The 27801-nt window shown below is 41.0% G+C and overlaps 1 protein-coding gene across 1 annotated transcript in view; it reads right to left on the bottom strand.

Moving 5' to 3' along the window:
* The window catches only part of tg (thyroglobulin), a 299968-nt gene that overhangs the window by 139510 nt on the left and 132657 nt on the right, over nt 1–27801 (bottom strand). The window contains exons 32-39 of the mRNA XM_048596176.1: nt 25833–25944; nt 23610–23689; nt 20894–21034; nt 11906–11971; nt 4723–4866; nt 1978–2142; nt 879–995; nt 183–402 (exon numbers count right to left, since the gene is read on the bottom strand). Of these exons, the coding sequence (XP_048452133.1) occupies nt 183–402; nt 879–995; nt 1978–2142; nt 4723–4866; nt 11906–11971; nt 20894–21034; nt 23610–23689; nt 25833–25944 (1045 nt within the window). The remainder of the gene's footprint in view (nt 1–182; nt 403–878; nt 996–1977; nt 2143–4722; nt 4867–11905; nt 11972–20893; nt 21035–23609; nt 23690–25832; nt 25945–27801) is intronic.

Here is a 27801-nt window from a genome sequence, read left to right as displayed (position 1 = left end):
CTCATTTTTAACATTTGATATCTTTGTTGCTTGTCTCTATAACCTCTCAAAGGCAAAATAATCATTCAAAGACAAAATGATCAGAACAGGACTTTGTATTCCTTATGCATCACTGGTGGCTGAGCAGAAATCAAGACAAATGCAGGGATTAAATACTATGCAACAGCAAAGGCCACGCTCACCTGTAGAAAGTAGCATTCCATTCTCCAGTCCAATTAAAGGTTGCTGGGGCCTTGAATCGGCTATCACCAGTAGGAGCAGCTGCATATGGGACACCCAGGAAACGGTTTACAGCCTTCCATTCCTCACCAACCTGGGCCGCCTGACTAGATCCAAACAAGATTCCATGACCCGGAAGCAAAATGGATGTCAACTGGGGTTGGGTTTCTGATAAGGAAGGGTCTGAATTGAAAAGAAATAAAAATCCATCAGAACAGGTGGCAAGGAGAAAAGAAGCCTCCCAGATTGTTAAGACCATATCCTCCACTGGCTATGTACAGTCAGCTCCAGGTGGGTGTAACGTATTTCTCATTGAAAGAAACTCCAGTGGGCAGCACAGTGGCTCAGTGGTTAGCACTGCTGCCTCACAGCGCCAGGGACCTGGGTTTGATTCTACCCTTGGGCGACTGTCTCTGTAGAGTTTGCACATTCTCCCCGTGTCTGCGTGGGTTTCCTCCGGGTGCTCCGGTTTCCTCCCACAGTCCAAAGATGTGCAGGTTAGGTGGATTGGCCATGATAAATTGCCCATAGTGTTCAGGGATGCCTAGATTAAGGGGATTGAGTCTGGGTGGGATGCTCTGAGGGGTGGTGTGGACTTGTTGGGCCAAAGGGCCTGTTTCCACACTCTAGGGATTCTAGGTTTCTATTTACATACTCACCAGAGCAGGTATGAATGTCGGGACAGCAATCTGCATAATCTTCACATTTCAAGTTACACTGGCAAGGCTCATCAGGTTGGTAAATCCCACAACGACCAGTACACGACCCTCCAATAGCTGAGAAGACATTAAAATACTTTGCTCAAAGAATTTTATTTGTTAGCTTGAAAGAGATGAATTCCAAGACAAAAACAAATATTCAGCCCATTATTACTGCACCAGTCTGCTTGATTAATTCCAGACATGAAAGATTTGTCTTACAAGAAGGATTGAGGTCTTTAGGCCTATACTCACTAGAATTTAGAAGGATGAGATGGGATCTAATTGAGGTATACAAGTTGCTAAATATGATTGACAGATTGGACATGCAGAGGATGATTTCTCTGTTGGGTAATCTAGAACAAGAGGTCATAGTTTTAGGTCATGTGAATGTTTCTGTCAGATGTAAGGGTGAAATTCACATTCTGTGGCTGATAGTAATTTTGTTTTTCACTCAGTTGCTCAGGTAGTTAACATCCTTGCATTTGGTTTGTCATTACTTCTGCTTATTAGGTTTCTCCGATATGGATTCATGGTGATGCTGACAGCCGGTTAATACTGTTAGACTGTAAAACCATTAGACCTAGGAGCGGAAGCAGGCCTTCAAGTCTGATCTGCCATTTAATGAGATCATGGCTGATCCAATAATCCTCAACTCCACCTTTCTGCCTTTTCACAAAGTGGCCTTTGTTGCTGCACTAATTAGATCAGGTAGTGCAAAGTGAAACCTTGGCCTTAGACTTTGTAAGGGTCAAATGTAGCCAGCAATAGCAAGAGGAGTGCTACAACAAGCTTCAGCATCTTTGAGTTAAGGAAGAAAAATAATTCAGAGGTTTTACTGCTCCTAAGTGGTCAGGGACAACATTGTGTGAAAATACGCACAATCCAGACTCATACCTGAAGAATAGTCAATTAATACATCCCAGTGAGCTGTTAATATCTATCATACAGTGAGGACCTGAAGGGGATGAGGTGAAAACAAATATGGGGTGGGGGTGCAAGATATAAAATGGCACCAAAAAAGTTATTACTCAACCAATACGCTATCGATGGAACTCACTCTTCTTATAGTAGACCTCCTCTGCTTCTTCCTTGAGTAGGATTCGACAGTCGTGACCTTGCAATCCAGGGTGGCAGTTGTGGGTGTCAGGGTAAAAAAGGCATCTGACCCCTGACAGCTGAGGCTGAAGAGAAACTATAACACAAGTGTGGCTGGCAACACATGCTGTGCAGAAAAGAAGCAGAAACAGGTCAAGAATGCTCCACCATTTGAACCATTTCTTTTCCTGGGCACAATAAGACATATAGTCTCCATCCTAATTAGGATTTCTTCACTTGAAATGGCATCTCTAAGAGGTTCAGTGAAGGGGGTAAAACCCAGATTCTACACAAAACCATAATTCTAATCCAACTGGCAAACACTTTCAACACAAAGTTGAGAGGTTCAAAGTTATGAAGAAGCCTTGTCAGTATCAACTGTAAAATAATTGGCATCCAGCCTCACTCAGAGGCAATGGGTTAGATTTTGGCTCGGTCCTGATTTGTGTGGAGTCATGAAGCCTCCCCATCTAATTCAAAATGGCACCAGGACCCAGAGCTGGAAGTCCCTAACCCACTTCTAGCAGATCCTATTTTCACCAGGATGGGAAAGGCGGCAAGATGGGATTCTCAAACATGGAGAACGCTGTTAAACCACATAATCCTCAACATTGTTTCCTCAGCACTGTCTCTGGGGACAGTGGGTCTGACTCCACATCAAACATTCAATGTCTCACCCTCCTGGGATGAAAATCCAGCTGGTCAGAGCTGTTTTTCCTCAGTCAAGTATACTGATAGAAGAACTCCAAACTCCCAACTCAGGAGTGAAAATGCAGTCCTTCATGTTATTTTAAGAAACATAGAACATAGAACAGTACAGCACAGTACCCTTTGGCCCACGATGTTGTGCTGACCTATTATCCTATTAACATCAAACTAACCTGCCTCTGACATCTCCCCATACCTTCCTCCAATCACCTTAAAATTATGCCCCCTCGTAATAGTCATTTCCGCCCTGGGCTAAAGATTTTGACTTTGGACATTGAATAAGAGAACAAGGAAATAATATTAAGTCTTTACAAATCTCTTGTTTTGCCCTTACTTATAGTATTATGTACCAATGTCCCTTAGACAACATCTTTTAAACCCGTGACCACTTCAAACTAGAAGGACAAAGGCAGCAGATACGTTGCAGTACCGCTACATGCAAATTCCCCTCCAACCCACTCAATATCTTGACTTGGAAATATATGTTGCCCTTTTGCTGTTTGCTGCGCTAAAAATCCTGGAACTCCTGAAATGAATTGTGAGTGTACCTACACTAAGGGAATTGCAGTGGTTCAAGAAGGCAACACATCTCCACCTTCTCAAGAAGAATTCAGGTGATGCAATTTTGCTGCCTCGGCCAACAATGCTCACATCCCATGAATGAATAGAGCAAAGTTATGAGCACCTTCCTTTATGAAGGATGTCACAGAGTTGATCAGGGTGCAGAGAACAATCCCAAAAGCATCTTAAAATCCCTACTGCGCAGGTAGGGGCCATACAGCTCATTAAGTCTGCACTGACTCACCGAAGATCATCCCACTCAGATCCATCCTTTCACTCTATCCCCACATTAACCACAGCTAATTTACCCACTCTGCACACTACGGGGCAATTTAGCATGGCCTGTGGGAGGAAACCAGAGCACCTGGCAGAAACCTATGTGTCATAGGGAGAGCATACAAATTCCACACAGACTTTCACCCCAGGCTGGAATTGAACCAGGATCCCTGGTAAACTTGCAAATTCCATGCAGACTTTCACTTGAGGCTGGAATTGAACCAGGATCCCTGGTGCTCTTAGGCAGAAGTGCTAATCACTATGCCACCTAATATCAGAAATGTGGGTTCCAGTTAAATGGAAAGATTAAGAGTTCAGAACTGTTCTCCAGTGAAAAAAATTTGTGAAAGGTAGTTATGACATAGAGTTTTTCAAAATGATGGAATTAGAAGCTGTAACTTTGACCAGAGGGGTTACTGATATGCCAGTGTAAGAGGGCCTCTGATTTAACCTTCAGCCTATGGAGCCTGACTGGAATCCTCAAATGTGCAGAACACAATGACTCTGACTGATTAGATCAGTGTTCCAGTAGGCGCTGAGGCAGTCTTCATTGTATTGGCATAGGAGACGTCTTTAATTTCTCATGGGTTGTGGTCACCCCTGGCCAGGGCAACGTGCCTTGCCTATCTGTAATTGTTCTTGAACTGAACGGTTTGCAAGGCCATTTCAGAGAACCATTAAGAGTCAACCATATTGAGAACCTGGAATCACATGTAGGCCAGACCAAGTCAGGATGGCAAATTTTCTTCCCTAAAGGGCATTAGTGAACCAGTGAGTGTTTTTTTCACGACAATTGATGATACTTCATGGATAAAATTACTGTGTAGCTCTCAACTCCAGATTTTGATCATCAAATTTCACATGCATTAGCTGCTTTGATAGGATTCAAACCCATGTCGCCAGAGCATTAACATGAACTGGCTGGCTACAACATTGGCATTATCACCATGTCACCGTAAAAGGAGCTCTATAACATAAGTTAGATTTCTATTCAAAAGAATTCTCATCATGAACAGCTACTGTTAGTGCATTTGCTCTACCTAACAAGTCAATTCAGCAAACACTTTCATGTCCATGGAATGTGCACCATTTCGTTCTGAGAAAGTCATTTTTGTATAATAATAACCCTTGTCATAAAGATCAGCTGTTTATGTGTGCTCACCTGACAGGCACCTGTTTCTGGCATAGTTTCTGAAATCTTCAGTCATCATAAGACTATCACAGTTGATGTGCAAAACATCAAAAGAGGTTATCATGGGATCGAGGCCTGGGGGTACCTTGAGGATGTCCCAGTTATTCAGTAACACTGCAATCAAACCATAACAGTTAAATTAGTCATAATCTGAAATGCATTGAATGTGTGAGCAAACTCAAATACTGTAAGTCCTAAGGAGTGTGAGTAAGGATGGTGTGTGATATGTTTCAGCTTGGCCTCATTAACTATAAAGGAATTCTCAACTCTATATATAGAATGAATGAGATAGCGATCTATTCTGTCAAAACAGGTGGAGGAGAGCTGGAGATAGAGAGCAATAAAGGGAGAGAAAGAGATTGTGAAAAAAAATGAAAGAAGAAAAGTAAAGGGGGGAAAAGGAAGTCAAATTACAAGAAATTTATCATCTAGACCCAAAATGTCACTAGCTTATATAGGAATGGTGTGGTTAGCCCCTGACTGAACATAGCCCATAGAACATAGAATAGTACAGCACAGTACAGGCCCTTCGGCCCACGATGTTGTGCCGAATCTATTATCCTACTCTAAGATCAAACTAACCTGCATACCCGTCATTTTACTATCATCCATGCGCCTATCCAATATCCCTAATGTATCTGACTACCACCACCGCTGGCAGTGCATTCCACGCACCCACCACTCTCTGTGTAAAGAATCTACCTCTGACATCTTCCCTATACCTTCCTCCAATCACCTTAAAATTATGCCCCCTCGTGATAGTCATTTCCACCCTGGGTAAAAGTCTCTGGCAATCCACTCTATCTATGCCTCTCATCATCTTGTACACTTCTATCATATCACTTCTCATCCTTCCTTGCTTCAATGAGAAAAGCCCTAGCTTCCTCAACCTTTCCTTATAAGACCTGCCCTCCAGTCCAGGCAGCATCCTGGTAAATTTCCTCTGCACCCTCTCTAAAGCTTCCACATCCTTCCTATAATGAGGCGACCAGAACTGAACACAATATTCCAAGTGAGGTCTAACCAGAGTTTTATAGAGCTGCAGCATAACCTCATGTCTCTTAAACTCAATTCCCCTGCCAATGAAAGCCAACACACCATATGCCTTCTTAACAACCCTATCAACTTGGGTGGCAACTTTGTGGGATCAATAGATGTGGACCCCGAGATCCCTCTGTTCCTCCACACTGCCAAGAATCCTACCATTAACACTGTATTCTGCATTCCAATTCAGCCTGCCAAAATAAACCACTTCACACTTTTCCAGATTGAATTCCATCTGCCACTTCTTTGCCAAGCTTTGCTGGTTGGTTTAGTAATTTTCTCCAATTCATCATGCAGATCAGGAAGATCTTAACTACTAAGTTAGCTGATCTCAGAAATAATGGCTCTACAATGAGTCAAACTACTTCTAGGTGAAGGATAGAATATCAGATAGGACTCTACAATCCCTAATCTGCCCAGTAACTGAGGATAGAGTTTGCGGGTATGAACAATATGTGGACATAGAACATGGTTAGCTGTGTGCATTCCATGGTACAAAATTCCAACAATATCAGAAGCGGGGAGATGATATAAAGTCGGCAACAGAGAAGTATAACACCAGGGCAATTTTACTTTCCCCATTCGGGTCAAGAATATTTTCACTCAGTATCATAGCTTGTGGCTCTTGAAGTTGCGAGACCAGAAATAGAAGGACACTTTGTCCATGTCTAACACCAATATAATGGTTTACCCCTAGAGATGGAGGTGGACATGGTATTCCAACTGACAGACTGGCAAGTTTTCTTAAAGTCCAAAGAAGTAGTTGTATGTTCAGTAACAAGTATAGACTATTTCTAGGAAAGGAGAAGGCACCTCATCAGAAAAGAAGGACACTCAGTTTTTTTCTTGGAGTTGCATCTGCATTCCCGCCCTAAAATTATCAAGAGAAGAGACAAAAGCAGTCAGAAATTGGAAATGTGGGATCCCTGTTTCAAAGTGTAATAGAGGGAAATCAAACTGAGGTGTGGGAGAATTTTGTTGTATTTAATCAAGAGGTTTACAAAAGCAAGTAGATGAAGCCAATGCGATGGAATGCCACATTCCCTTTGTGTTCAGCAACCTGACTCAAGCATTCTGGACAATTAAGAAACAAAGTGGAAATGATAGGAATATCCAGATACTTACAAGAATTCTAAAATTAATTGGGAGCATACAAATAGGTGAGTCTTGCTAAACCTATAAAAAACACTCATCTGACTACACTATAACATTGTGAACAGTTTTAGTCCCCTTATCTAAGGAAGGATATACTGGTATTGGAGGCAATCCAAAGAAGGGTCACTATGTTGATTCTGGGTATGGAGATACTGTCCTAGGAGAAGAGGTTGAGTAGATTGGGCCTGTACTCAATGGAGTTTAGAAGAATGAGAGGAGACCTTTTTGAAACATACAAGATTCTTAGGGCAAAGTAGATGAGGAGAGGTTGTTTCCCCTTGTGGGAGAATCTCGGAGCAGAGGGTATATTATCAGAGGAGGGGTTGCCATTTAGAATGGAGATGAGGAGGAATTTCTCCTCTGAATAACCCATAAGAAGTAGGAGCAGAAATAAGCCACCAGGTCTGCTCCACGATTCAATAAGATTATGGCTGATCTGATAACCCTGAATTCCACATTCATGCCTTAGCTTCATAAGCCTTGATTCCCTTTCTAATTAAAATCTGTCTTCAACATTAAAGAGACTTAATGTTCCAACTTTGACAGCCCATTGCAATAAAGAATTCTACTGAATCATTCCCAATTGAGAGAAAAAAAAATTCTTCTCATCTGTCTTAATGTCCCTTGTGGAAGAGTCTAGGACCAGGTGCATGATTTCAGACTAAGTGTTACCCAGTTGGGACAGCAATGAGGAGAAATTTCTTCTCTCAGATGGTAGGAGGCTGCACATTTTTTAACCACAGAGTGCTGCAGAGATTAGGTTGCAAAGTATATTCAAAGCTGGGATAGACATATTTAACCAGTAAGGGAATCAAGTAATATGGGGAAAAGGCAGGGAATTGGACTATGGATCCAGTCTACTTCCAGCAGGGCCTGCAGCGTAGCAAGTATTCTGTTGAGATTTTCACTCTTCTATGTTCATGGTGATGAAGCAAGACTGAAAACTGTCAACCTTATATTATAAATTTCAACTTAAAAAGGCTAGAGTGGGCGGCTATTCAGATTGGAGGAAGGTAGAAAGCTGTATTCTGCAAGGAGCAGTGAGGTGACCACAGATGTTGATAAATTACATTGGTAGTTTGGGCCCACGTACAAATAGATCAATACTTGCAGTTTATACTAAACTGCGGTGTGTAGCTATCACTGAGTAAGCATTTAATGTATCAAAAAAGTCGATAGAAAATAGCAGACTGAGTAGTTAAGTAGCAAATAAACTTTAACATCTGTATATGTGAGGTGATGAGGTTTTGGTAAGAAAAATAGAAATCACTTACACTTTAGGAGATATGCGAATGAATGGAATAAAAGAGCAGAGATCCAGAAGTACATATGAACAAAGCAGTTCATTACAGCAATTAAAATGCCAACAAGACCCTGGGATTTATTTCTATAGAATTCAAAAGCAGTGAAGTTGAACTTGTATAGAAATCTCTGTCAGGCCATTTTTAGGAGCACGGTTTTCATCTTCATACAGTAAAAAATCAATAAAAGCAGTGGACAGACTGCAAAAGTGAGTTGGAAAGATGATACTAGAATTGAGAGGATTACAGCTATTAAAAAAGATAAAACAGATTGAGCGTTTTTCCTTCAGAAAATAAACAAAAAACTTAAGAAGTGACCTGGCAGAAGTCTTTACAATTAAGAATACGTTGGCAGGGTAGATATGAAGGCACTGTTTTCAGTTGCAGGAGATCCAAAATCAGGAACTACCAACACAATACAGAATACTGAAAGACGCCTTTAGTCACAGAATGTTTAGAATGTGGAATTTACTACCATAAGAAATGTTTGAGGCTTTTATACTTTTAAAAGGAAACAACATACGTACTTGAGAAAAAAGGAAGATGTGCTGAAAGGCTGGGATGTGCAGAGGAACTGGAGGAGACTCATGTGGAATGAAAGAAAATGTAAGGATCCATATTCCCAGAGGATTATAGGTTGTTCTCTCTTTGACAGAAAGAGAGATTGAGTAAAAGAGAGAGAGTGAGTGAGAACTGGTGGTGGGTTTAACTTGAGAGTCACCAAACCTCAGGGGATGGGAAGGTTGAGAAGGTAGACCCTTCACTGTGTCCTTAACAATTAGGGGAATTGACTCACTTCACTCCACATTGCAAACAGCAGTCCAGCCCAATACAAAATCTAAATAAGCCTTATGCTTGGCAGGAGCTAAAAACTAGAGATGTGGTGTTGACTATGCATTATACACCCCTTCCCCTCTTTTCCTGTTTCTCCTTCTCTCAGATGGTCATGAAAGATGCTATAATGTTATTTAAAGAAGAAAAGTGAAGTTCACCTGGCAAATCTATATCAATTAACCAACAGCAGCAAAACAAGTAATTTGGTGTTACTGTATGTCTTTTCCGTTTTTGGCTACCACGTTCCACACATTATGACTGCACTGCAGAAAATATTCATTTGCTTTGAAGCAGCTTGAAATGACTCTGAAATAATGAAAGGTTTTACTGAAATAGAAGTCTTTCTTTTTACCCTTCATATCATATAGTATCTGACAGAGTATATACAGGTGTATATACAGTATATTCAGAGAGCATCCTCAAGTCTTTATCTCCATTTCAGGTTCTTGGAGTACACTGAGCCACATTATCACCCCAGTGATTTAAATGCAGATTAGAACAGTGACCATTCAGCAAAGATCAACAAATGCTTGACCTGTGGTTTCTGTTTCAGAAGTAATGAGCGCACTTCATGATTGGAGGTGGGGGCATATTCCAGGAAGTTTGTGGTTTTTCTGTGAAAGGCAGAGGTGAGAGCATTCTCTGCGGTACAGTTGCTGGGTGTTCTGGGGGCTATGTTTCATGTGGTTTCTCTATGATAAGCAATCATAATCGATGTGCTTCAACAAATGTGCTGGGATATTGCAGAATATCACAGCTTAAAATATAGGAACAAAGGAATAGAACACGGCTGTTTTACTATTCAAGGTGGCAGCTCACCATCACCAATTCACAAGGCTAACTACAGAGGAGCAAAAAATGCTGGGCCAGCCAAAGACACTGACATCCCATAGTGAAAATTAGCAGATCTTGGCTGACCTGTGACTTAATGTACACGCTAGAGTCCCTAATAACTTAAAAAAACATAAATTTGAAGCAAAAAATTAGTCTAGCATCAATTTCTTTGTGAGAGATAAGTACAAATTTTTACCACCGTTTTGCTGAGAAGATTTCAATTGTGGAAGTCTGGCTCTAAATTCGAGATTGTTCCACCACCAACTCCCCCCCCCCCCCCCCCCCCCCCCCCACCCCCCCACCACCACCACCCAACCCACCCAGTCCTGGACTTCCTAATCTGGAATTAAAAATCTAATGATTTCCTAAAACTATTGTTGATTGTTGCAACTATTGATTAATTGACTATCATTTTTCAAAGTTCTATTAATTCTGCAATTGCGGCAGCAGATTGCAAGGTTGCAAATGTAACCATATTGTTTAAGAAAGTAAGAAAAGAAACTACAGAAAACTACAGACTTGTCATGCTGATACCAGTTATAGGGAAAATTCCAGAATCTATTACCCAGCATGTGATTATTGGATATTTAGAAAATATATGTCTGATATGTCAGAATCTGCGTGGATTTAGAACGGGAAATCATCTTTGACAAATCTGCAAAGCTTTTAATGATGTTACTAGCAGAGTCAAAGAAGAAGGAACCTGTGGATGTGGAGTATTTTGATTCTCAGAAGGTTTTTGATAAAGTCCCACGCAGGAGCTTAGTTAGAAAAGAAGATTAAAGTGCATGGGACGGAGAGTAATATACTCACTCGGATTGACGACTGGTTAACAGGTAGGAGACAAAGAGTCTGAATGATTTGGATGTGGTGCACACTTGTAAAATTTCCAAATTTGCAAAAAATACAAAACCTGGTCGGAATGCGAGTTTTCAGGGGGATGCAAAGAGGCTTCCAGGACATTTAGATAGACTGAATGTGTGGACAAACACATGGTAAATTGAATTAAATGTGGATAAGCCTGAGGTTTTAGAAATTGAGATAACAAGGTGTAGAGCAGGATGAATACAGCAGGCCAGGCAGCATCAGAGGAGCAGGAAAGCTGATGTTTCGGGTCTGGACAACTGAATTGTCCCAGGATTCATTGTGAAGCATAAGATTTCAATTAACTGTTACAGTTGTAACCCACCTTCTACAAACACAAAACAAAAGATTTATTAGGCACCACAGTGCCCTACAATCGATGCAGTGCTTGGAAATATAAGATGTTTTTGTTCTTATGAAGAATGGTAAACCAACCCCCAGATGAAGGTGGGCAAGGGGTCAATGGTCATCCTGGCATTATGTATAGCTGCCCCTGGTCATTGGCCATAAGGTGATTGATATATATATATATAGATTGCCAGCCCTTGAATTGAGGTATATGAAAAAAGAGTAAGTGGGAAGTGAGAAGAAAATGAGGGAGGGTCCAGGGAAAACAGCCACCACCTTCTTGGGAGAAGACCAGGAGCTCCCCTAGTTCAGCTCAAGGGAAAGGATAAAGAATTCTACCACTAAAGACAATGACCAAAGACTGAAGAACATCAGGAATGAATGCTCCATTACTCCAAAATAACAGGAGCCTCTGCTTCTCCATTCTACAGAACAGTTTCAGGATCAGTAAAGCACAGTAATCTGCCAGAGGTTGTTGATTTCCTTTATTTGTCAAATTACAAACTGTATTACAGCAAACTACTGCTTCTTAAACTCAATAAATTAGCCCAAAGTTGCTTACAAATTGGAGACTGCCTGTATTAGGTAAGTGTGATCTCACACTCCTGAATTCTATGCACTTTGGTTGGAGGAACAAAGCTGCAGAGTATTTCTTAAATGACAATAGATTGGAAAGAGCTAGTGTCTAAAGCGACATAGTTGTCCTTGTTCATAAGTCACTGAAAACAAACATGCAGGTCAGCAAGGTCAGTAGGTAGATGGAAAATGCGTACCTTTTCGAGGACGTGAAGGAAGGCTGACAAGGGGGCACATGTTTCCTGCACGTTTCCACTGGTTCACTGCGAATGGACATCAGAAGATAAGTTAGCTGACAATTCAAAAACAAAGGGCATGCCCTTCACAATTTTTCCATCTGTGTTATTGCCTCTTCTACTGAAGATGCTGACTTTTCCAGGTTTGTCTAGAGGCAGACGGCAGAGTGATGCAGTGTCCGAAAGAAGCAGAAAGTGAAACTTCAAGCCCTCCTTTGGACAGATTTCTACCCTTATAGTCTGCCAGCCAATCTGATTGATCAACAGCTCTGGAGTCCCAGCAAAGCCAGAACTTATTGGAGACTGCAAGACATCTCTGGGATGAACAGGACATTGCCACTAAAGAGATACAAGTATGGGATTTTGGATGGAGAATGATCACGATGCCTGAGAGGGTGAGGAAGGTTATATGGGATGGATGTGAATTGAAAGGTATGCAACTTGGAGGCCCAAAAGGAGGTTAACAACTTGTGGGTTTCCCCAACGCATGCACAGCCCCTCCCTAATGTTATCCCCAACACCTCTTTCCCATCTTTTCAACAAAGTTGTTTAAAAAACAGCTAACTCCCACTCTCGACTATCTGCTCATGACAACCATATACTATTCGGGTTAATTGACTTATTAAGAACAAAGGGCAATACCATCAAGGATTTTCTTTCAAAAAAAAGTGATGGCAGGTCAGGATTCCAATTTTGGTAAACAGTCTCGTAGCGAACTATAGGAAGTGGGTTGGGCGTGGACAGGAAGGTGGTATCTCACCACCTTGCATGTTTTATGTACTCCCTGCCAAAAATTCTCAAGAGGATGGAAGGTAAACTCCAAACAGCTGACTTTTCTGTAAATACAGTTCATCAATATCTCATCCAAACAACCATTCTTCATGTGTGAAGCTTGACAGTAAGTGTCATGAAGTTACTTGACATTTGGTTAATCACAGCTTGGTCTCATCCTTAACCAAAGTCTACACTTTCTACTGGGGTTAATTGGATAGAGATGAATAGTGAAACCTTTGCATTATTGGTACCCTCACTCAGTTCTCCTCCTCTCCAGCAGACATGGGATTGGACCTGGGATATGTCTGGTCTACATTGTTCCATACCATTATGTCCTAAAGAGATATAAGGATTTCAGAGCAGGAGTGCTTTAAGGGGAGGACATCTTGCTGAAACAGTGGTAAAAATGAAATGAGTGATGAGTATAAGACGCACATGCTATTGTTGAATTCACAGTTTTGATGTCATTAAGTGATTCCTTCTTCATGTCCAATGTTTGGTCTTGGTTATTACTATACAATTTTATCAGAAACATATTTAGAAGGTCTAGAAATTTTTAGGCCCATAATTAAAGCCTTACACATTTCAAAATGGTGATGTAAGCACTGTCAAGAATTGATGAAGTAGCCAATGAATGTTTCATAATATCTTTGCTTTCATACTACCAGATGCTCTCCTGAGATTAATCTTTACATTTTCACATCAAAGGGTAGAACTTCCTACACATTTACCCTCTAAAGAAGTGAATAATTTGGGGTATAAAACAAACACCCAGAGTAAAAATATCTGCCAATCTAGGGGTAAGAGGTCAAGCAAACTCAAATGGATGTATTTACCTAAGCCTTAATTTCTTCCTTCTACAACACAAGCTTTTCAGTTCCTGTGCCAAATACATCTGGGCTCATTATATTGACTCCACAACTAAGCTAAAGAACAATACACGAGAAATTCCTCTATTTATGCTGGTTTTAAACGAGTTAAAATTAAACCCAGAATTTTAGGTGCAACAGAAGTTTAAGTGATTTTCCAAATATTTTTATGTGTTTGTTTTTAAACCATATGTTGAAAAACCTCTCGTCACAGAAACCTGGACTGCATACTGTCTCCCTGAATTTTTTTTATTTCCCTCATAAGAGTCACATTAAAAATATAAACACTTGGAATTGTCTGTTTTCCATATGCTGCTTCGAATAGTATTTAGAAACTTGAATTAACATACTTTAAGAAGGAATAGTGGTGATTTCCATTTGTCTATATTCTGAAATATAGTACGCTAACAAAATTGGAGGCAATTTAGAGTGAACTTAAATTGGCAAAATGGTGCATGGATGGACAATAGCCATCATGCTAAATTGGTTGATACTGTATCTTCCAACAAGGAACGTCAGCCTGAATTTCTCTTTTTTTGGATCTTTGGCTCATCAAGTATTTTAGTCACCAGGAAGACTACAAGGAAATGGATCATTTTTCTTTTTTAGAAACCTGCTTTTCAGCAGAAGGTCCCTATGAATAGGAGACAAGAGTAGGCCACTCTGCCCTTTGAGCAAAAAGGTCATGGCTGATCGGATTTTAACCCTTAATCTACATTCCTGCACATCCCTGATAATTGTTCATCCTCTAGGTAATCAGGAATCTATCTACCTTTCTATTAAAAATATTTAAAGATTCTGTATCCACTGCCTTTTGAGGAAGCTAATGCCAAAAACGCACAACCTTCTGATAGTAATAAAAGTTTTCTTGTCTCCATTAAATGAGTGCCCCACAGTTTTTAAACAATGACTCTTAGTTCTAGATTATCCCATAAGAGGAAACATCCTTTCAACATCCATCAAGTTAACTCCCCTCAGAATTTTATGTTTCAAGTAAGTCACCTTGATTTTTCTAAACTTCACAGGATAGAGACCTAGTCTTTCCACAGAAGGCTCTTCACTCATTCCAGGTATTAGTCTAGTAAACCTTGTCTGAACAGCTTCCAATGCATTAGCATCCTTTTGAAACTACAATGACCACTGCTGTACACAGTACTCCAGATGCATTCTTTTTAATGCCCTGTACAACTGAAGTTTCTGGGGGTAATTTGGGGGGAACACAGAAATTCATCCCAAGGAAGAAGAAAACTAAGGGGAGGACGAGGCAACCATGGCCAAGAAGGAGGTCAGGGACAGCATAGAAGCAAAAGAAAAAGTACACAATGTGGTGAGGATCAGTGGGAAGTCAAAGAATTAGGAAACCTTTAAGAACCAGCAGAGGGCAACTAAAAAAAAAGGGGGAGAAGATGAAATATGAGGATAAGCTAGCTAGTCATTTAAAGAAGATTGCAAGAGCTTTTTTAGATATATAAAAGGTAGGAGAGAGAGAAGAGTGGTCATTGAAAAGAAGGCTGAAAAATGAGACGGGAGAAGTAGTAATGGGGATCAAAAAGGGAGGAACTGAATATATGCAAGACACCAGTAGCAAATCAGAATGTTAGCATTTATTTTCAGAGGGCTATCATATAAGAGTAGTGATGTATTGCTGACACTATATAAGGCTCTAGTCAGACTGCATTCGGAGTATTGGAAGCAGGTTTGAGCCCCATATCTAAGAAAGGATGTGCTGGGCTTAGAGGGGATCCAGAGGAGGTTTACAAGAATGATCCCGTGAATGAAGGGCTTGTCAAATGAGGAGTGGTTGAGGACTCTGGCTTTGTACTCAATGAAGTTTAGAAGGATGAGGAGGGATCTGATTGAAACTTACAGAATACTTTTTTTTATTTATTAATTTTGTGGGATGTGGGTGTCGCTGTCTGGCCAGCATTTATTGCCGATCCCTAATTGCCCTTAAGAAGGTGGTGGCGAGCTGCCTTCTTGAACCGCTGCAGTCCACTTGCTGTGAATTGACCCACAATGCCATTAGGGAGGGAATTCCAAGATTTTGGCCCAGAGACAGTGAAGGAGCAGCAATATATTTCCAAGTTAGCATGGTGAGTGAATTGGAGGGGAACTTGAAGGTGGTGGTGTTCCCATTTATCTGCTGCCCTTGTCCTTCTAGGTGGAAGTACTTGTAGGTTTGGAAGGTGCTGTCTAAGGATCTTTGGTGAATTTCTGCAGTGCATCTTGTAGATAGTACGCATTGCTGCTACAGAGCATTGGTGGTGGAGAGAGTGGGTGCTTGTGGATGCAGTGCCAATCAAGCGGGCTGCTTTGTCCTGGATGGTGTCAAGTTTCTTGAGTGTTGTTGGAGCGACACTCATCCAGGCAAGTGGGGAGTATTCCATCACATTCCTGACTTGTACCTTGTAGCTGGTGGACAAGCTTTGGAGAGTCAGGAGGTGAGTTAGTCGCTGCAGTATTCCTAGCCTCTGACCTGCTCTTGTAGTCACTTCATTTTTGGGGTGAGTCCAGTTGAGTTTCTGATCAATGATAATCCCCAGGTTGTTTATAGTGGTGGATTCAGTGATGGTGACATCATTGAACGTCAAGGGGTGGTGGTTAGATTGTCTCTTCTTGGTGATGGTCATAGTCTGGCATTTGTGTGGCACAAATGTTACTTGCCACTTGTCAGCCTAAGCCTTGATATTGTCCAGTATTGCAACTGTACTGAAACAGCTTGGCTAGGGGAGTGGCAAGCTCTGGAGCACAAGTCTTCAGTACTTTTGCTGGAATATTATCAGGGGCCATAGCCTTTGCAGTTTCCAGTGCCTCCAACTGTTTCTTGATATCACATGGAGTGAATTGATTGGCTGAAGACTGGTATCGGTAATGCTGGGGACCACTGGAGGATGCAGAGATGGATCATCCATTTGTCACTTCTGGCTGAAGATTGCTGTAAAAACTTCAGCCTTATCTTTTGCACTGATCTGCTAGGCTCTTCCATCATTGAGGATGGTGATATTTGTGGAGCCTCCTCCTCCAGCGAGTTGTTTAATTGCCTACTACCATTCACGACTGGATGTAGCAGGACTGTAGAGCTTACATCTGATCCGTTGGCTGTGGGATTGCTTAGCCCTGTCTATCACTTGTTGCTTAGGCCATTTGGTGTGCAAGTAGTCCTGTTTGGTGGCTTCAGGAGGTTGATACCTCATCTTCAGGTATGCCTGGTGCTGCTCCTGGCATGTCCTCCTGTACTCTCCATTGAACCAGGTTGATCCCCTGGCTTGATGGTAATGGTTAAGTGGGAGATATGCCAGATTTGAGGTTACAGATTGTGCTGGTGTACAGTTCTGCTGCTGTTGATGGCCCAAAGCGCCTCATGGATGGCCAGTCCTGAGTTGCTGGATCTGTTCAAAGTTTGTCCCATTTAGCACAGTGATAGTGCCACACAACACAATGGAAGTTATTCTCAATGTGAAGGTGGGACTTCATCTCCACAAGGACTGTGCAATGTTCGCTCTCATCGATACTGTCATGTACAGATGCATTTGCAGCTGGTAGATTGGTAAGGATGAGGTCAAGTATGTTTTTCTCTCTTATTTGTTCCCTCACCACCTGCCGCAGACCCAGTCCAGCAAATATATCTTTTAGGACCCAACCAGTTCGGCCAATAGTACTGCTGCCAGGCCACCCTTGGTGGTGGACATTGAAATCCCCCACCCAGAGTACATTATGTGCCCTTGCCATCCTCACTGTTGCCTCCAAGTGTTGTTCACCATGGAGGAGTACTGATTCATCAGCTGAGGGAGGATGGCACGTGATAATCAGCTGGAGGTTTCCTTTCCCATGTTTAACCTGAAGCCATGAGACTTCATAGGGTCTGGAGTCAATGCTGAAGACTCCGAGAGCAACATCCTCCCAAGCGTATACCACTGTGCCACCACCTCTACTGAGTCAGTCCTGCCGGTGGGACAGGACATATCCAGGGATGGTGATGGTGGTGTCTGGGACACTGTCTGTGAGGTATGATTCTGTGAGTATGACCATTTCAGGATGTTGCTTAACTAGTCTGTGAGACAGCTCTCCCAATTTTGGCACTAGCCCCCACATGTTAGTGAGGAAGACTTTGCGGGGTTGACAGGGCTGTTTCTGCTGGTGTCTTTTACAGTGCCTAGGTCAATGCCAGGTCATCCATCTGGTTTCATTTCTTTGAGACTGTGTAGAGACTGGTACAACTGAATGGCTTGCTAGGCCATTTCAGAGGGCAACTAAAGTCAACGACATTGATGTGAGTCTGGAGTCACATGTAGGCCAGACCAGGTGAGGGTGGCAGATTTCCTTCCCTGAAGGACATTAGTGAACCAGATGGTTTTTTTCCGACAGGCGTCAATGGGTTCATGGTCATCAGTAGATTCATAGTTTCAGATTTTTTTATTGCATTCAAATTCCAATATCTGCCGTGGTGAGATTAAAACCTTGGTCCCCAGAACATTATCCGGGTCTCTGGATTAATACTCTAGTGATAATACCACTGGGCCATCACCTTCCCCTGAGGGGCCTGGGTAAAGTAGATGTGGAGAAGATGTTTTTACTAGGACCCAAGGGCACAGCCTCAGAGTGAAGCGGCCACACTTTAGAACTGAGATGACGAGGAATTTCTTCAAACAGAGAGAATGAATCCACTAATCCCATTGCTACAAGAAGGCAGTAGAGGACAAGTCGTTGTATAATATAAGCCAAAGACAGATAGGTTCTTGATTAATAAGGGTATCAAAGGTTATGGGGAATAGGCAGAACAATGGAGTTGAGAAATATATCAGCCATGATTGAATGACAGAGGAGACTCAAAGGGTGGAATGGCCTAATTCTGCTCCTATATTTATGGTCTTTTGTCCTAATCTCCCTATGTTGCATTCAATCCCTTCTCAATAATCCATAACATTCTATTAGCTTTCCTGATTACTTGGTCTCCCTACATATTAACCTCCCGTGATTCATTCACAAGGACACTCAGATGTCACTGCATCTCAGAGATCTGCAACCTCTCGTCATTAAGTTAACATGCTTCTTTTCTATTCTTTCTGCTAAAATGGACAATAACACACTTTTCCACATTGTACTCCATTTGCCAGATCTTTGGCCACTATTTAATCTGTCTATATCCGTCTGTAGGCTCCTTATCTCCTCTTCACTACTAAGTTTTCCAACTTCTTGGTGTCATCAGCAAATTTAGCTGCCATACCTTTGGCCCATCATTAATGTAAATCATAAAGAGTTGAGGCTCCTGTACCAAGCCCAGTGGCATACGCTTATGATATCTGCCATCCTGAAAGACACCCATTTATTCCTACTATGTTTCCTGTTAATCAGCCTTTCTTCTGTCCATGCTGACATGTTACCCACTAATCCACAAGCTTCTACTTTCCATAAGAATGTTTGATGTGATACCTTGTCAAAGGCCATCTGAGGATCTAAATACAATACAACCACTAGTTCCCCTCTATCTACAGCACAAGTACTTAGACTCATAGAGATGTACAATACAGAAACAGAGAAAGGAGGGTACTGGCACTGAAGGGGGTGCAAAGGAGGTTCACTAGGTTGATTCCGGAGTTGAGGGGGTTGGCTTATGAGGAGAGACTGAGTAGCTTGGGATTATATTCATTGGAATTCAGAAGATTGAGAGGGTATCTTACAGAAACATATAAAATTATGAAGGGAATAGATAAGATAGAAGTAGAGAGCATGTTTCCACTGGCAGGTGAAGCTAGGACAAGAGGCCATAGCCTCAAGATTAGAGGGAGCAGATTTAGGACTGAATTGAGAAGGAACTTCTTCACCCAGAGGGTTGTTAATCTATGGAATTCCTTGCCCAGTGAAGTAGTTGGCGCTACTTCAGTAAACGTTTTTAAAGCTAAGGTAGATTTTTTTTGAACAATAAAGGAATTAAGGGATACGGTGAGAACGCGGGTAAGTGGATGTGAGTCCACGAAAAGATCAGCCATGATATTATTGAAAGGCGGAGCAGGCTCGAAGGGCCGGACGGCCTACTCCTGCTCCTAGTTCTGATTATGTGGACCCTTCGGTCCAACTCATCCGTGCCGTTCTTCAAAGAGCTCCAATAAATTAATTAAACATCATATCCCTTTGATAAAACTATGTTGGCTCTGACTGATTAACTTAAACTTATTCAAGTGCCCTGTTATAATATCTTTAATAAATACTTTTAACATTTTCCCTATGACATATGTTAAGTTAACTGGCCTGCAGTTTCCTGGTTTCTCCCTTTTTGAATAAAAGAATTACATTTGACATTTTCCAATCTAAAAGAACCTTCCCCTAATGTAATGAGTTTGAAAAATTCAAACCAATGCACTTCACTGGCTTTTTCTTTTAAGAACGTAAAATGACTGGAGACTTGTCAGCTTGCAGTTCTAACAATTTACTTCATACTACTCCCTTGGTGATTATAATTTTCTTGAGTTCCTTGCTCCCTTTCAAGTCCAAATTTACAGTTATTGCCAAGTTGCCACTTATATCCTCTTTAGTGAGGGCTGACACAAAAGATCTGTTCAGTTCATCTCTTTATCCTCATTTATTAATTTCCCAGACTGATCTTCTGCAGGACCAACTCTTATTGGATTGACCCTTTTCTTTTTTCAATTACCTGAGGAAACTTTTCCCATCTAGAATCATAGAATCCCTAAAATATGGAAGCAGCCTCTTTGGTCCAGCCAGTCCACACCAACACTCCAAGAGCATCCCACCCAGACCTATCCCCTACTTTATCCCTGCAACTCTGCATTTTCCATGGCCAATCCACCTAGCCTGTATATCCCTGGACACAATGGGCAAATCTTTGGACTGTGGGAAGAAACCAGAGCACATGCACGAAAAAAACCCGCACAGACACAGTGAGAATTTGCAAACTCCACAGAGACAGTCGCCCGAGGGTGGAATCAAGCCAGGGTCCCTGGCACTATGAGGCAATAGTGCTAACCACTGAGCTACCATGCAGCCCCTTTGTTTTTATATTTTTGGCTAACTTTAATAATTCAGACATTATTACTTTTGATGCTCTGCTTCTCAATTTGGTGCCTTGTTTTTCTCACTGGCTATGCAGAACCTTCTTCCTAGCTGTACCTGTGTCATTGGTACCTATACAGAGGAAAATAAGCACATGACAAGCAGAGAAAAGCTTTCTAACCTAAATACTAATCTCTCGCTTTTGGGATCTTGAATTATAACAGGACGATGCAATTAATTTGAACAATTATTTTAAAGAAAACAAGGTAAATCTGGAAATGTAGACTTTGTTACATACCAGGCTTTTGGTACCATCCAAAGGGATAAGTTGGTGTTACCACGTCAGCTGACTCACAGTCTAAGACATGCCAATTCCGAATTTCCTCACTGCAGGACAGTACTCCAAGACTGCTGAGTGTCACACATGTCATCTCCAAATCTATCAAATGCATTTTATAATGAATGTTAATATTACTGGATAGATTTTTGCTTCTCCCACACTCATGTTATCGATAAAGCATTGCTCAGGCTTACCCAATTTGGGCATTCTTCATGTCTGGTCTTGAACACTGAGCTTTGACTGACGTTTCACCATACGGTAAATAACAGTCAAGCTTCATCCGGTCTTCATTCAACATACACACACAGACACACACACACACACACACTTACATCTACGCATGCACAAACACACACACACACACACACACGCACGCGCGGTTCCATCTGACTTCACTGGGTAGCAACCAGGAGCAGGGTCACTAACTTAATTTTGCCACTCTTCATCACAGCTAATCACTCACCACCTTAGTTCCAAACTTAGTTAAGCATGAACAAGTTAAGCATGAACCATGAACAATTCCTGGGCCTTTTCAAGTCATTCTTAATATGAACCATACAGTCCAAAGTTGTGCAGGATAGATGGATTGGCCGTGGTAAATTGTCCATGGTGTCCAGGGAATGTGTAGGCTAGGTAAATGTGGGGTTACAGGGTGGGTCTGGGTGGGATGCTCTTCGAAGGGTTGCTGAGGACTACACTGTAGCGATTCTGTGACTTCTATAACTGGGTGATAGGAGGCTCTCGGTTCAATCTTCTGAGACAAGTGTCTCATCTGACTAGTTATAAATAAGATCAACCAGCAAAAGTGGTTTAAATTACAAGCAGTTATAATGGTTCAGCAAGCAATTAGGAACGCAAATGGTACATTGGCCTTCATTGCACGACGGTTTGAGTACATGTTCAAGGAAGTCTTACTACAATGAAAAGAGAAAGGCTGGAGCTCTTTGGAATAGTGGTAGCATCCCTATCTCTAAACTAGGAGGCCTAGATTCAAGTCCTACCTGCTCCAGAGTATATAATAACATCTCTTAACAGGTTGGTTAGAAAATTCAAACTATCAAAGAGAAGGTGCTTGAGAAACTCAGCAGGTCTGGCAGCAACTATGGAGAGAGAAACAGAGTTGACATTTCAAGTCTGATATTGTGGAGCAAGGAACTCTTACTACAGCTGTACAGGGCCATGGTGAGACACAACTGGAGAATTGTGTACAGTTTTGGGTCTTCTTTACTTAAAAATATATACTTCACTTAAAGAGAGATTAGCAAAGAGCTATCAGACTCATTCTGGGGTTGGCAGGTTTGCCACATGAAGAGAGATTGAGTTGTCTATTCAATTGGAGTTGAGAAGAATGAGAGGACACCTTAGTGAGATGGATAATATGGTGACAGGTCTGGACAGACGAGCTGCGGGGACATGTTTCCATGGTACAGATGTCATGAATAAAGGGGTCATGTGCTCAGGCTTCAGGGTAGGCCATTTCAGACTGAGATGAGGAGAAAAGCTTTCACTCAGAGGATGGTGAACCTGTGGATTCTATGTCACAGAAAGCCAAGTCACTAAATATATTTTAAAAAGAAATAGATTCCTGAAGGCTAAAGGTGTCAAGGAATATAATGGAGACAGCAGGTCTATGATGTGGAGATGGAGGATCAGCCATGGTCATGTTGAATGGTGGAGTATGTTGATGGGTCAAATAGCCTACTTCTGCTTCTATTTTCTATGTTTCTAAGTACAAGGTTAAACTGAATGTTAAAACCCATGCTATCCATATTGTCCATAGTTGCATGGGCTAAGAAGGTTGTGTGCTTTGTAGTGGTACCTGCAGCGGTTTGGTGAAGATTAGCCTATTTAACACAATAGGAGTTTAACCTGTGAACGCATTTATATCAGTGAGTCTTTGGAAGGCTTGAAATACTCAGGACCTTCACCTAATCTCCTAGCGCAACTTTTCTGAAAGACCTACGGGAACCTCAAAAGTAAATGACTGTCAGTAGTATTTCTCCAAGTCTTCCACTGATTCTCCACTAACGTTATGGTGCAGGTCAGCAGAAACACCTCTCCCATAGGAATTTGAACCCTCACAGCATAGATGCAAATAATAACCACTGAAATGAAATTTGTTCTGCTCAGATAATCAATTGAGACATATATCACTAAGTTATTGAATCAAACTGCCTTATTTTTCCTCAAGGTGCTTTCCTATATCAGTATAGAATTGAAAAAAAATCAACTATGGCATACTTGGGTAGTTACAAAGTTCAAAAAATATCTCAACATGCTTTACCTATATTATTTTTTTCTTTGTACTCTTTGAATTTAGTATTCGAGTCCATTTTCATTGCCTTCCTGCTCTTTGTATTAATCAGTTCAATATAATCAGCTTTGTTACCTCACTACTGTTCCTATGGCAGTTTAGTTCCAATTATCTTCAGTGCCATTCTGAATATAAATTGGACAGACCATGATCTCCTGGCCTTTACAAGTCGCTGGAATCAGAGCACATCTATTATATTTTCATGACTCTTTCTTTCAGTACTTGGGCAGGTACAGGGAATTTTTGACCCCTTATCTTCTTGTCAAACCATGCAAAAAGAATTTAACTACTGGATTTACGAGTTTTCCTTCTGTGGGGACATTCTGCTACATTTTTCATTTATTTATTGATAGTAAGTACCTGGAAGTCGTGGGTCTTTCAGAAATCCAAATCCTTTGCAACAGGAATCTTCATCGCATAAACGTTCACATTCAAAGAACCTTGGAGTACAAACATGTGGTGAGTCAGTTCAGCACAACTCCCTAGAAGTCACACTATTCCAGATTTCTGCCAAGAGTCACAATCTGAACAATGCTTTTCTAAGCCTACATCTCATGAGAGACGTACATCTGCCCGTAATTCCCACATGGAAGCTCCTAGTTTAGCACAGCAATGTGATCGTAAATCATTCACCATTCAATAAAGTCATGGTTAATCTGATGGGTATCTTAACTCCAATTTTCTGCTTTACCACAATCACGTCCTACCTCTCCTCACACCCATGACCCTTGATGCTCTTGTACAGCAAAATATGTCTGATCCAGCCTTAAGTGTATTCAATGGCCCAATCTCTCCTGCTTTCTGGTTAAGTCTCTGAGAGAAGAAATTCCTCCCCCATCTGTGCTTTAAGTGGGAGATCCATTTTTTCAAATGGTGCCCTCTAGTTCTAGATTCTACCACAAGGGGAAATGTCCTCTCAGCGTCGACAATGTCAAGTTCCCTTGAAATCTTAAATGCTTCAATAAGATTGCCTTTCATTCTACTAAATATCAATGAGTATGGGTCCAACCTGTACTTGCTTTCCTCTTAAGACAAACATCCCATGAATCAGACTAGTGAACCTCTCTGAACCACTTCCAATGAAGTCGTATCCTTCTTAAGGGGATGCAAACCACACACTCTTGGTGTTGTCTCACCCATGCCTTGTACAGTTATAGCACAATCTCCCTACTTTATACTCCATCGCCTTGTAATAAAGTCCAACATTCAACTTGCCTACCTAATAGCTTGCTGTATCCGCCTACTAACCTTCTGCGATTAACGCATAAGGACATCTAAATCCCTCTTCATTGCAGCACTTTCTCTCCACTAAAATAATAGCCTTTTAAAAACTTTCTACCTCATAATTTCCCATATTATGCTTTTATCTACCACGCGTTTTCCTACACTTGTAACAGATCCATATTCTTTGCAGATCCTTTGGACCCTCTTCACAACTTGTTTTCCCATGTATCTTTGTATCATCACAAAATTTGGCTTCAGTACAATCAGTTCATTTATCCAAGTCATTGATATAGATCATAAATGGTATAGGAAATGTGAATACTTTTATATTTTATACAAGCTCCTGGTGAGTAAAGGATTAATTTTAGACATGTAAAGAAATTTTGCCCACTTGGCTTGAATCAAAGTGGAATCACACTATAATGAGAATTAATGAAGTGAAATGATAATGTGGATCGGAAAACAGAAGCAGAGGATAGATGTCCGAACTTGCAATCAAAGGTTATTTTTGAATTGTATAGGATTTTGGGGCCAGAATTAAATGAACTAGGGGTCATTGATTCAGCAAATGGTCATGCTGGAAAAAGTAATAATGGGTGTTCATATGTTAAAGATACAGGTTGTGACCACGATTGATAAGTTAATAAAATGACAAATGAAACAACAAAATCAAAGCACGCGAGCAACATCAGAATACAAGAAGAAGCCCTTGTTTCGGAGAATAAAAACCACAGTTTTTAAAGAAGTAGTCACTTTTTCAAATCAAGGAATACAAAATGATAAAAAGTACTCGTATTATCTGGTTGGGGAAATCCAGAATAGGCATAATCTTATACTTGGAATCAAACCATTTCAAAGTAAATTTAGGAAACGTCTTTTCACACAAAAGGGTAACATAAATAAAGAGCATTTTTCACTGAATAGGCAATAAATGCTCAGATAGCTGGAGTATAGAATAGTGAGCTTGCTAAACTTCTATTAGGTATATTTGTCAAGAATGAATTCAGATAAAGATGGTTGAGCAAATACAATTCAGAGGGTTGTGAATCTGTGGAATTCTTTGTTGCTGAGGCTGGTCATTAATTAAATACAAGGCTGAGGTAAAGATATTTTTAATCATTAAGGCAATCAAGGATTGATTGAAGGATTGGGGAAAAGGCAGTAAAGTGGAATTGAGGATTATCAGATTAACCATGATCTCATTAAATGGTGAAGCTGATTCACTGGGCTGAATGGTCTACTTCTGCTACTATGTTTTATAATTTTATGGTCTAATGAGAAAAGCAAATGAATTGGGTGAATTCTAATGTCGAGCTGGGAGCTTCATTATAAAAGACTCCTCAAAGAATGAATGCTCACCCAGTTTGGATCCCTCTTGCAGTCATATTCAGTCTGTTTCTTACTGAGATACCTTGCACCTCACGAAATGGCAAGCGGGTATAGAAATTTTTAACACGTCCTCCTAGCATATCTGCAGGAAAGAAAGTATACACAGAATCTCAGAGCTGATATAGTGCAAAAGCAGGCATTTAAACTTATTATACCTGCATCAGCTCTGATATTTAGTTTGTTATTCAAATTGACTGTTGACTTTCTGGCTCATTTCTCCTTCTGGAATAACACATTCCCTTCAATGTCTCAGGGATCCATTCGCCATCAATTGACCAGCCTGAATACAGTTATCTTCACAATGCTGCAACGAACTTATTGAACATCATCAACGTGGTCCTGAAAAGCCAACTGTTTTATATTCTAGTAAACACACAAGATGAAGTATGCTACAGCCAGGACAATAGAGATTAAGAATGTCACACATCTTGCAAATTTTTCAGTGGAAGTTGATTGGCCTTGACAACATAAGAGGTGGGATTTCATATCATTACACCCAGGCACAAATCACTTTAAAGTAATCAAGTGTTACTTGTAGTTTGGAAGTAATTATCCTGCCTCAGGGTGAGACGGTGGGTTCAAGATCTACTTCAGACTCTCAGCACACCCGTGATCTACACTGCACTACACTGTAGTACAGAGGCAGCATTACGTAGGAGTAGGAGTAGTCCTTTCAGCCCTTTGAGTCTGCTCTGTCATTGAATATGATCATGGGTGATCATCAGTCTCAATGCCACATTCTATTTTGTGCTCATTCCTTTAGATGCCTTTTAAATCTAAAAACGTACCTATCTTTTTCTTAAATATATTCAGTGACATGTCCACTACAGACTTCTGTTGGAGAGAAATCCACCTTTTTGAATGAAGAGATTTTTCCTCATCTCATTTTGTCTACCCTATATCTTGAGTTTCTAGACTCCCCAACTAGGGGAAACATCCTCCCCATCAAGGCCTGCTAGAATTGTACATATTTCAATTAGATTCTTTCAATACTTCTGAACTCTAGTGAATATAGGACTAGTGGAACCAATCTGTCCTTATGCACAGTTTTGCCATCCCCAGTAACAGCATAGTGAAACTCCGCTGCACTCCCCTATAGCAAGTGTATCCTTTCTTAGGCCGGGAGACCAAAATTGCACAAAATACTCCAGGTGTGGTCTTACCAAGGCCTTGTATGAATGCAGTAAGACATCCTTACTTCTGAACTCAAATTTTCTTGCAATGAAGACCAATATACCATTTGTCCTTCTATATGTTTGTTACACCTGATCCCTTTGTATATCCACACTTCCCAATATATTTTTATTTAAATAATACTGTTCCTTTCTGTTTTTCAAGTATATGACTTCACATTTAATGACCTTGTACTGCATCTGCCTTGTGCTTTCCCGCTCATGCAACTTGTCTAAATCACTTGGAAGCCTCCTTGCATCCTCCTCACAACTCTCAATCCCGCCTATGTCTGTGTCAACAACAAACTTGATTCCCACATCCAGGTCATTTATCTATATCCTGAAAAAAATGGCACTCATTTATGGTGCCCCAGCAGTCACTGCTTGCCACTTGAAAAATCGATCCATTTATTGTCACTCTCAGTCTGTGGACCAATTCTCAATCCATACCATTACCCCACTATCCCACTATCCCACAATCCCACAATCCCACAATCCCACAATCCCACATGTTTTAATTTTGCCCACCAACCTCATATGAGGAACTTTATCAAAAGCCTTCTGAAAATCCAATTAGACTACATCCACTGGTTCTCCATCGTTTACTCTACAAGTTACATCCTCAAAAAGCTCCAATGGATTTGTTAAGCATGATCTGCTGTTCATAAAACCATGCTCGTTTTCCCATTCCCATTAATGATTTTCAAATGATAGTAGGAACTGCAGATGCTGGAGAATCTGAGATAACAAGGTGTAGAGCTGGATGA

The sequence above is a fragment of the Rhincodon typus genome, chromosome 4, assembly GCF_021869965.1.
Source record: "Rhincodon typus isolate 14 chromosome 4, sRhiTyp1.1, whole genome shotgun sequence".
Taxonomy (NCBI): Eukaryota; Metazoa; Chordata; class Chondrichthyes; order Orectolobiformes; family Rhincodontidae; genus Rhincodon; species Rhincodon typus.
Note: the sequence above shows the minus strand (reverse complement) of the source record. Positions and strands in the feature narration are given on the sequence as shown.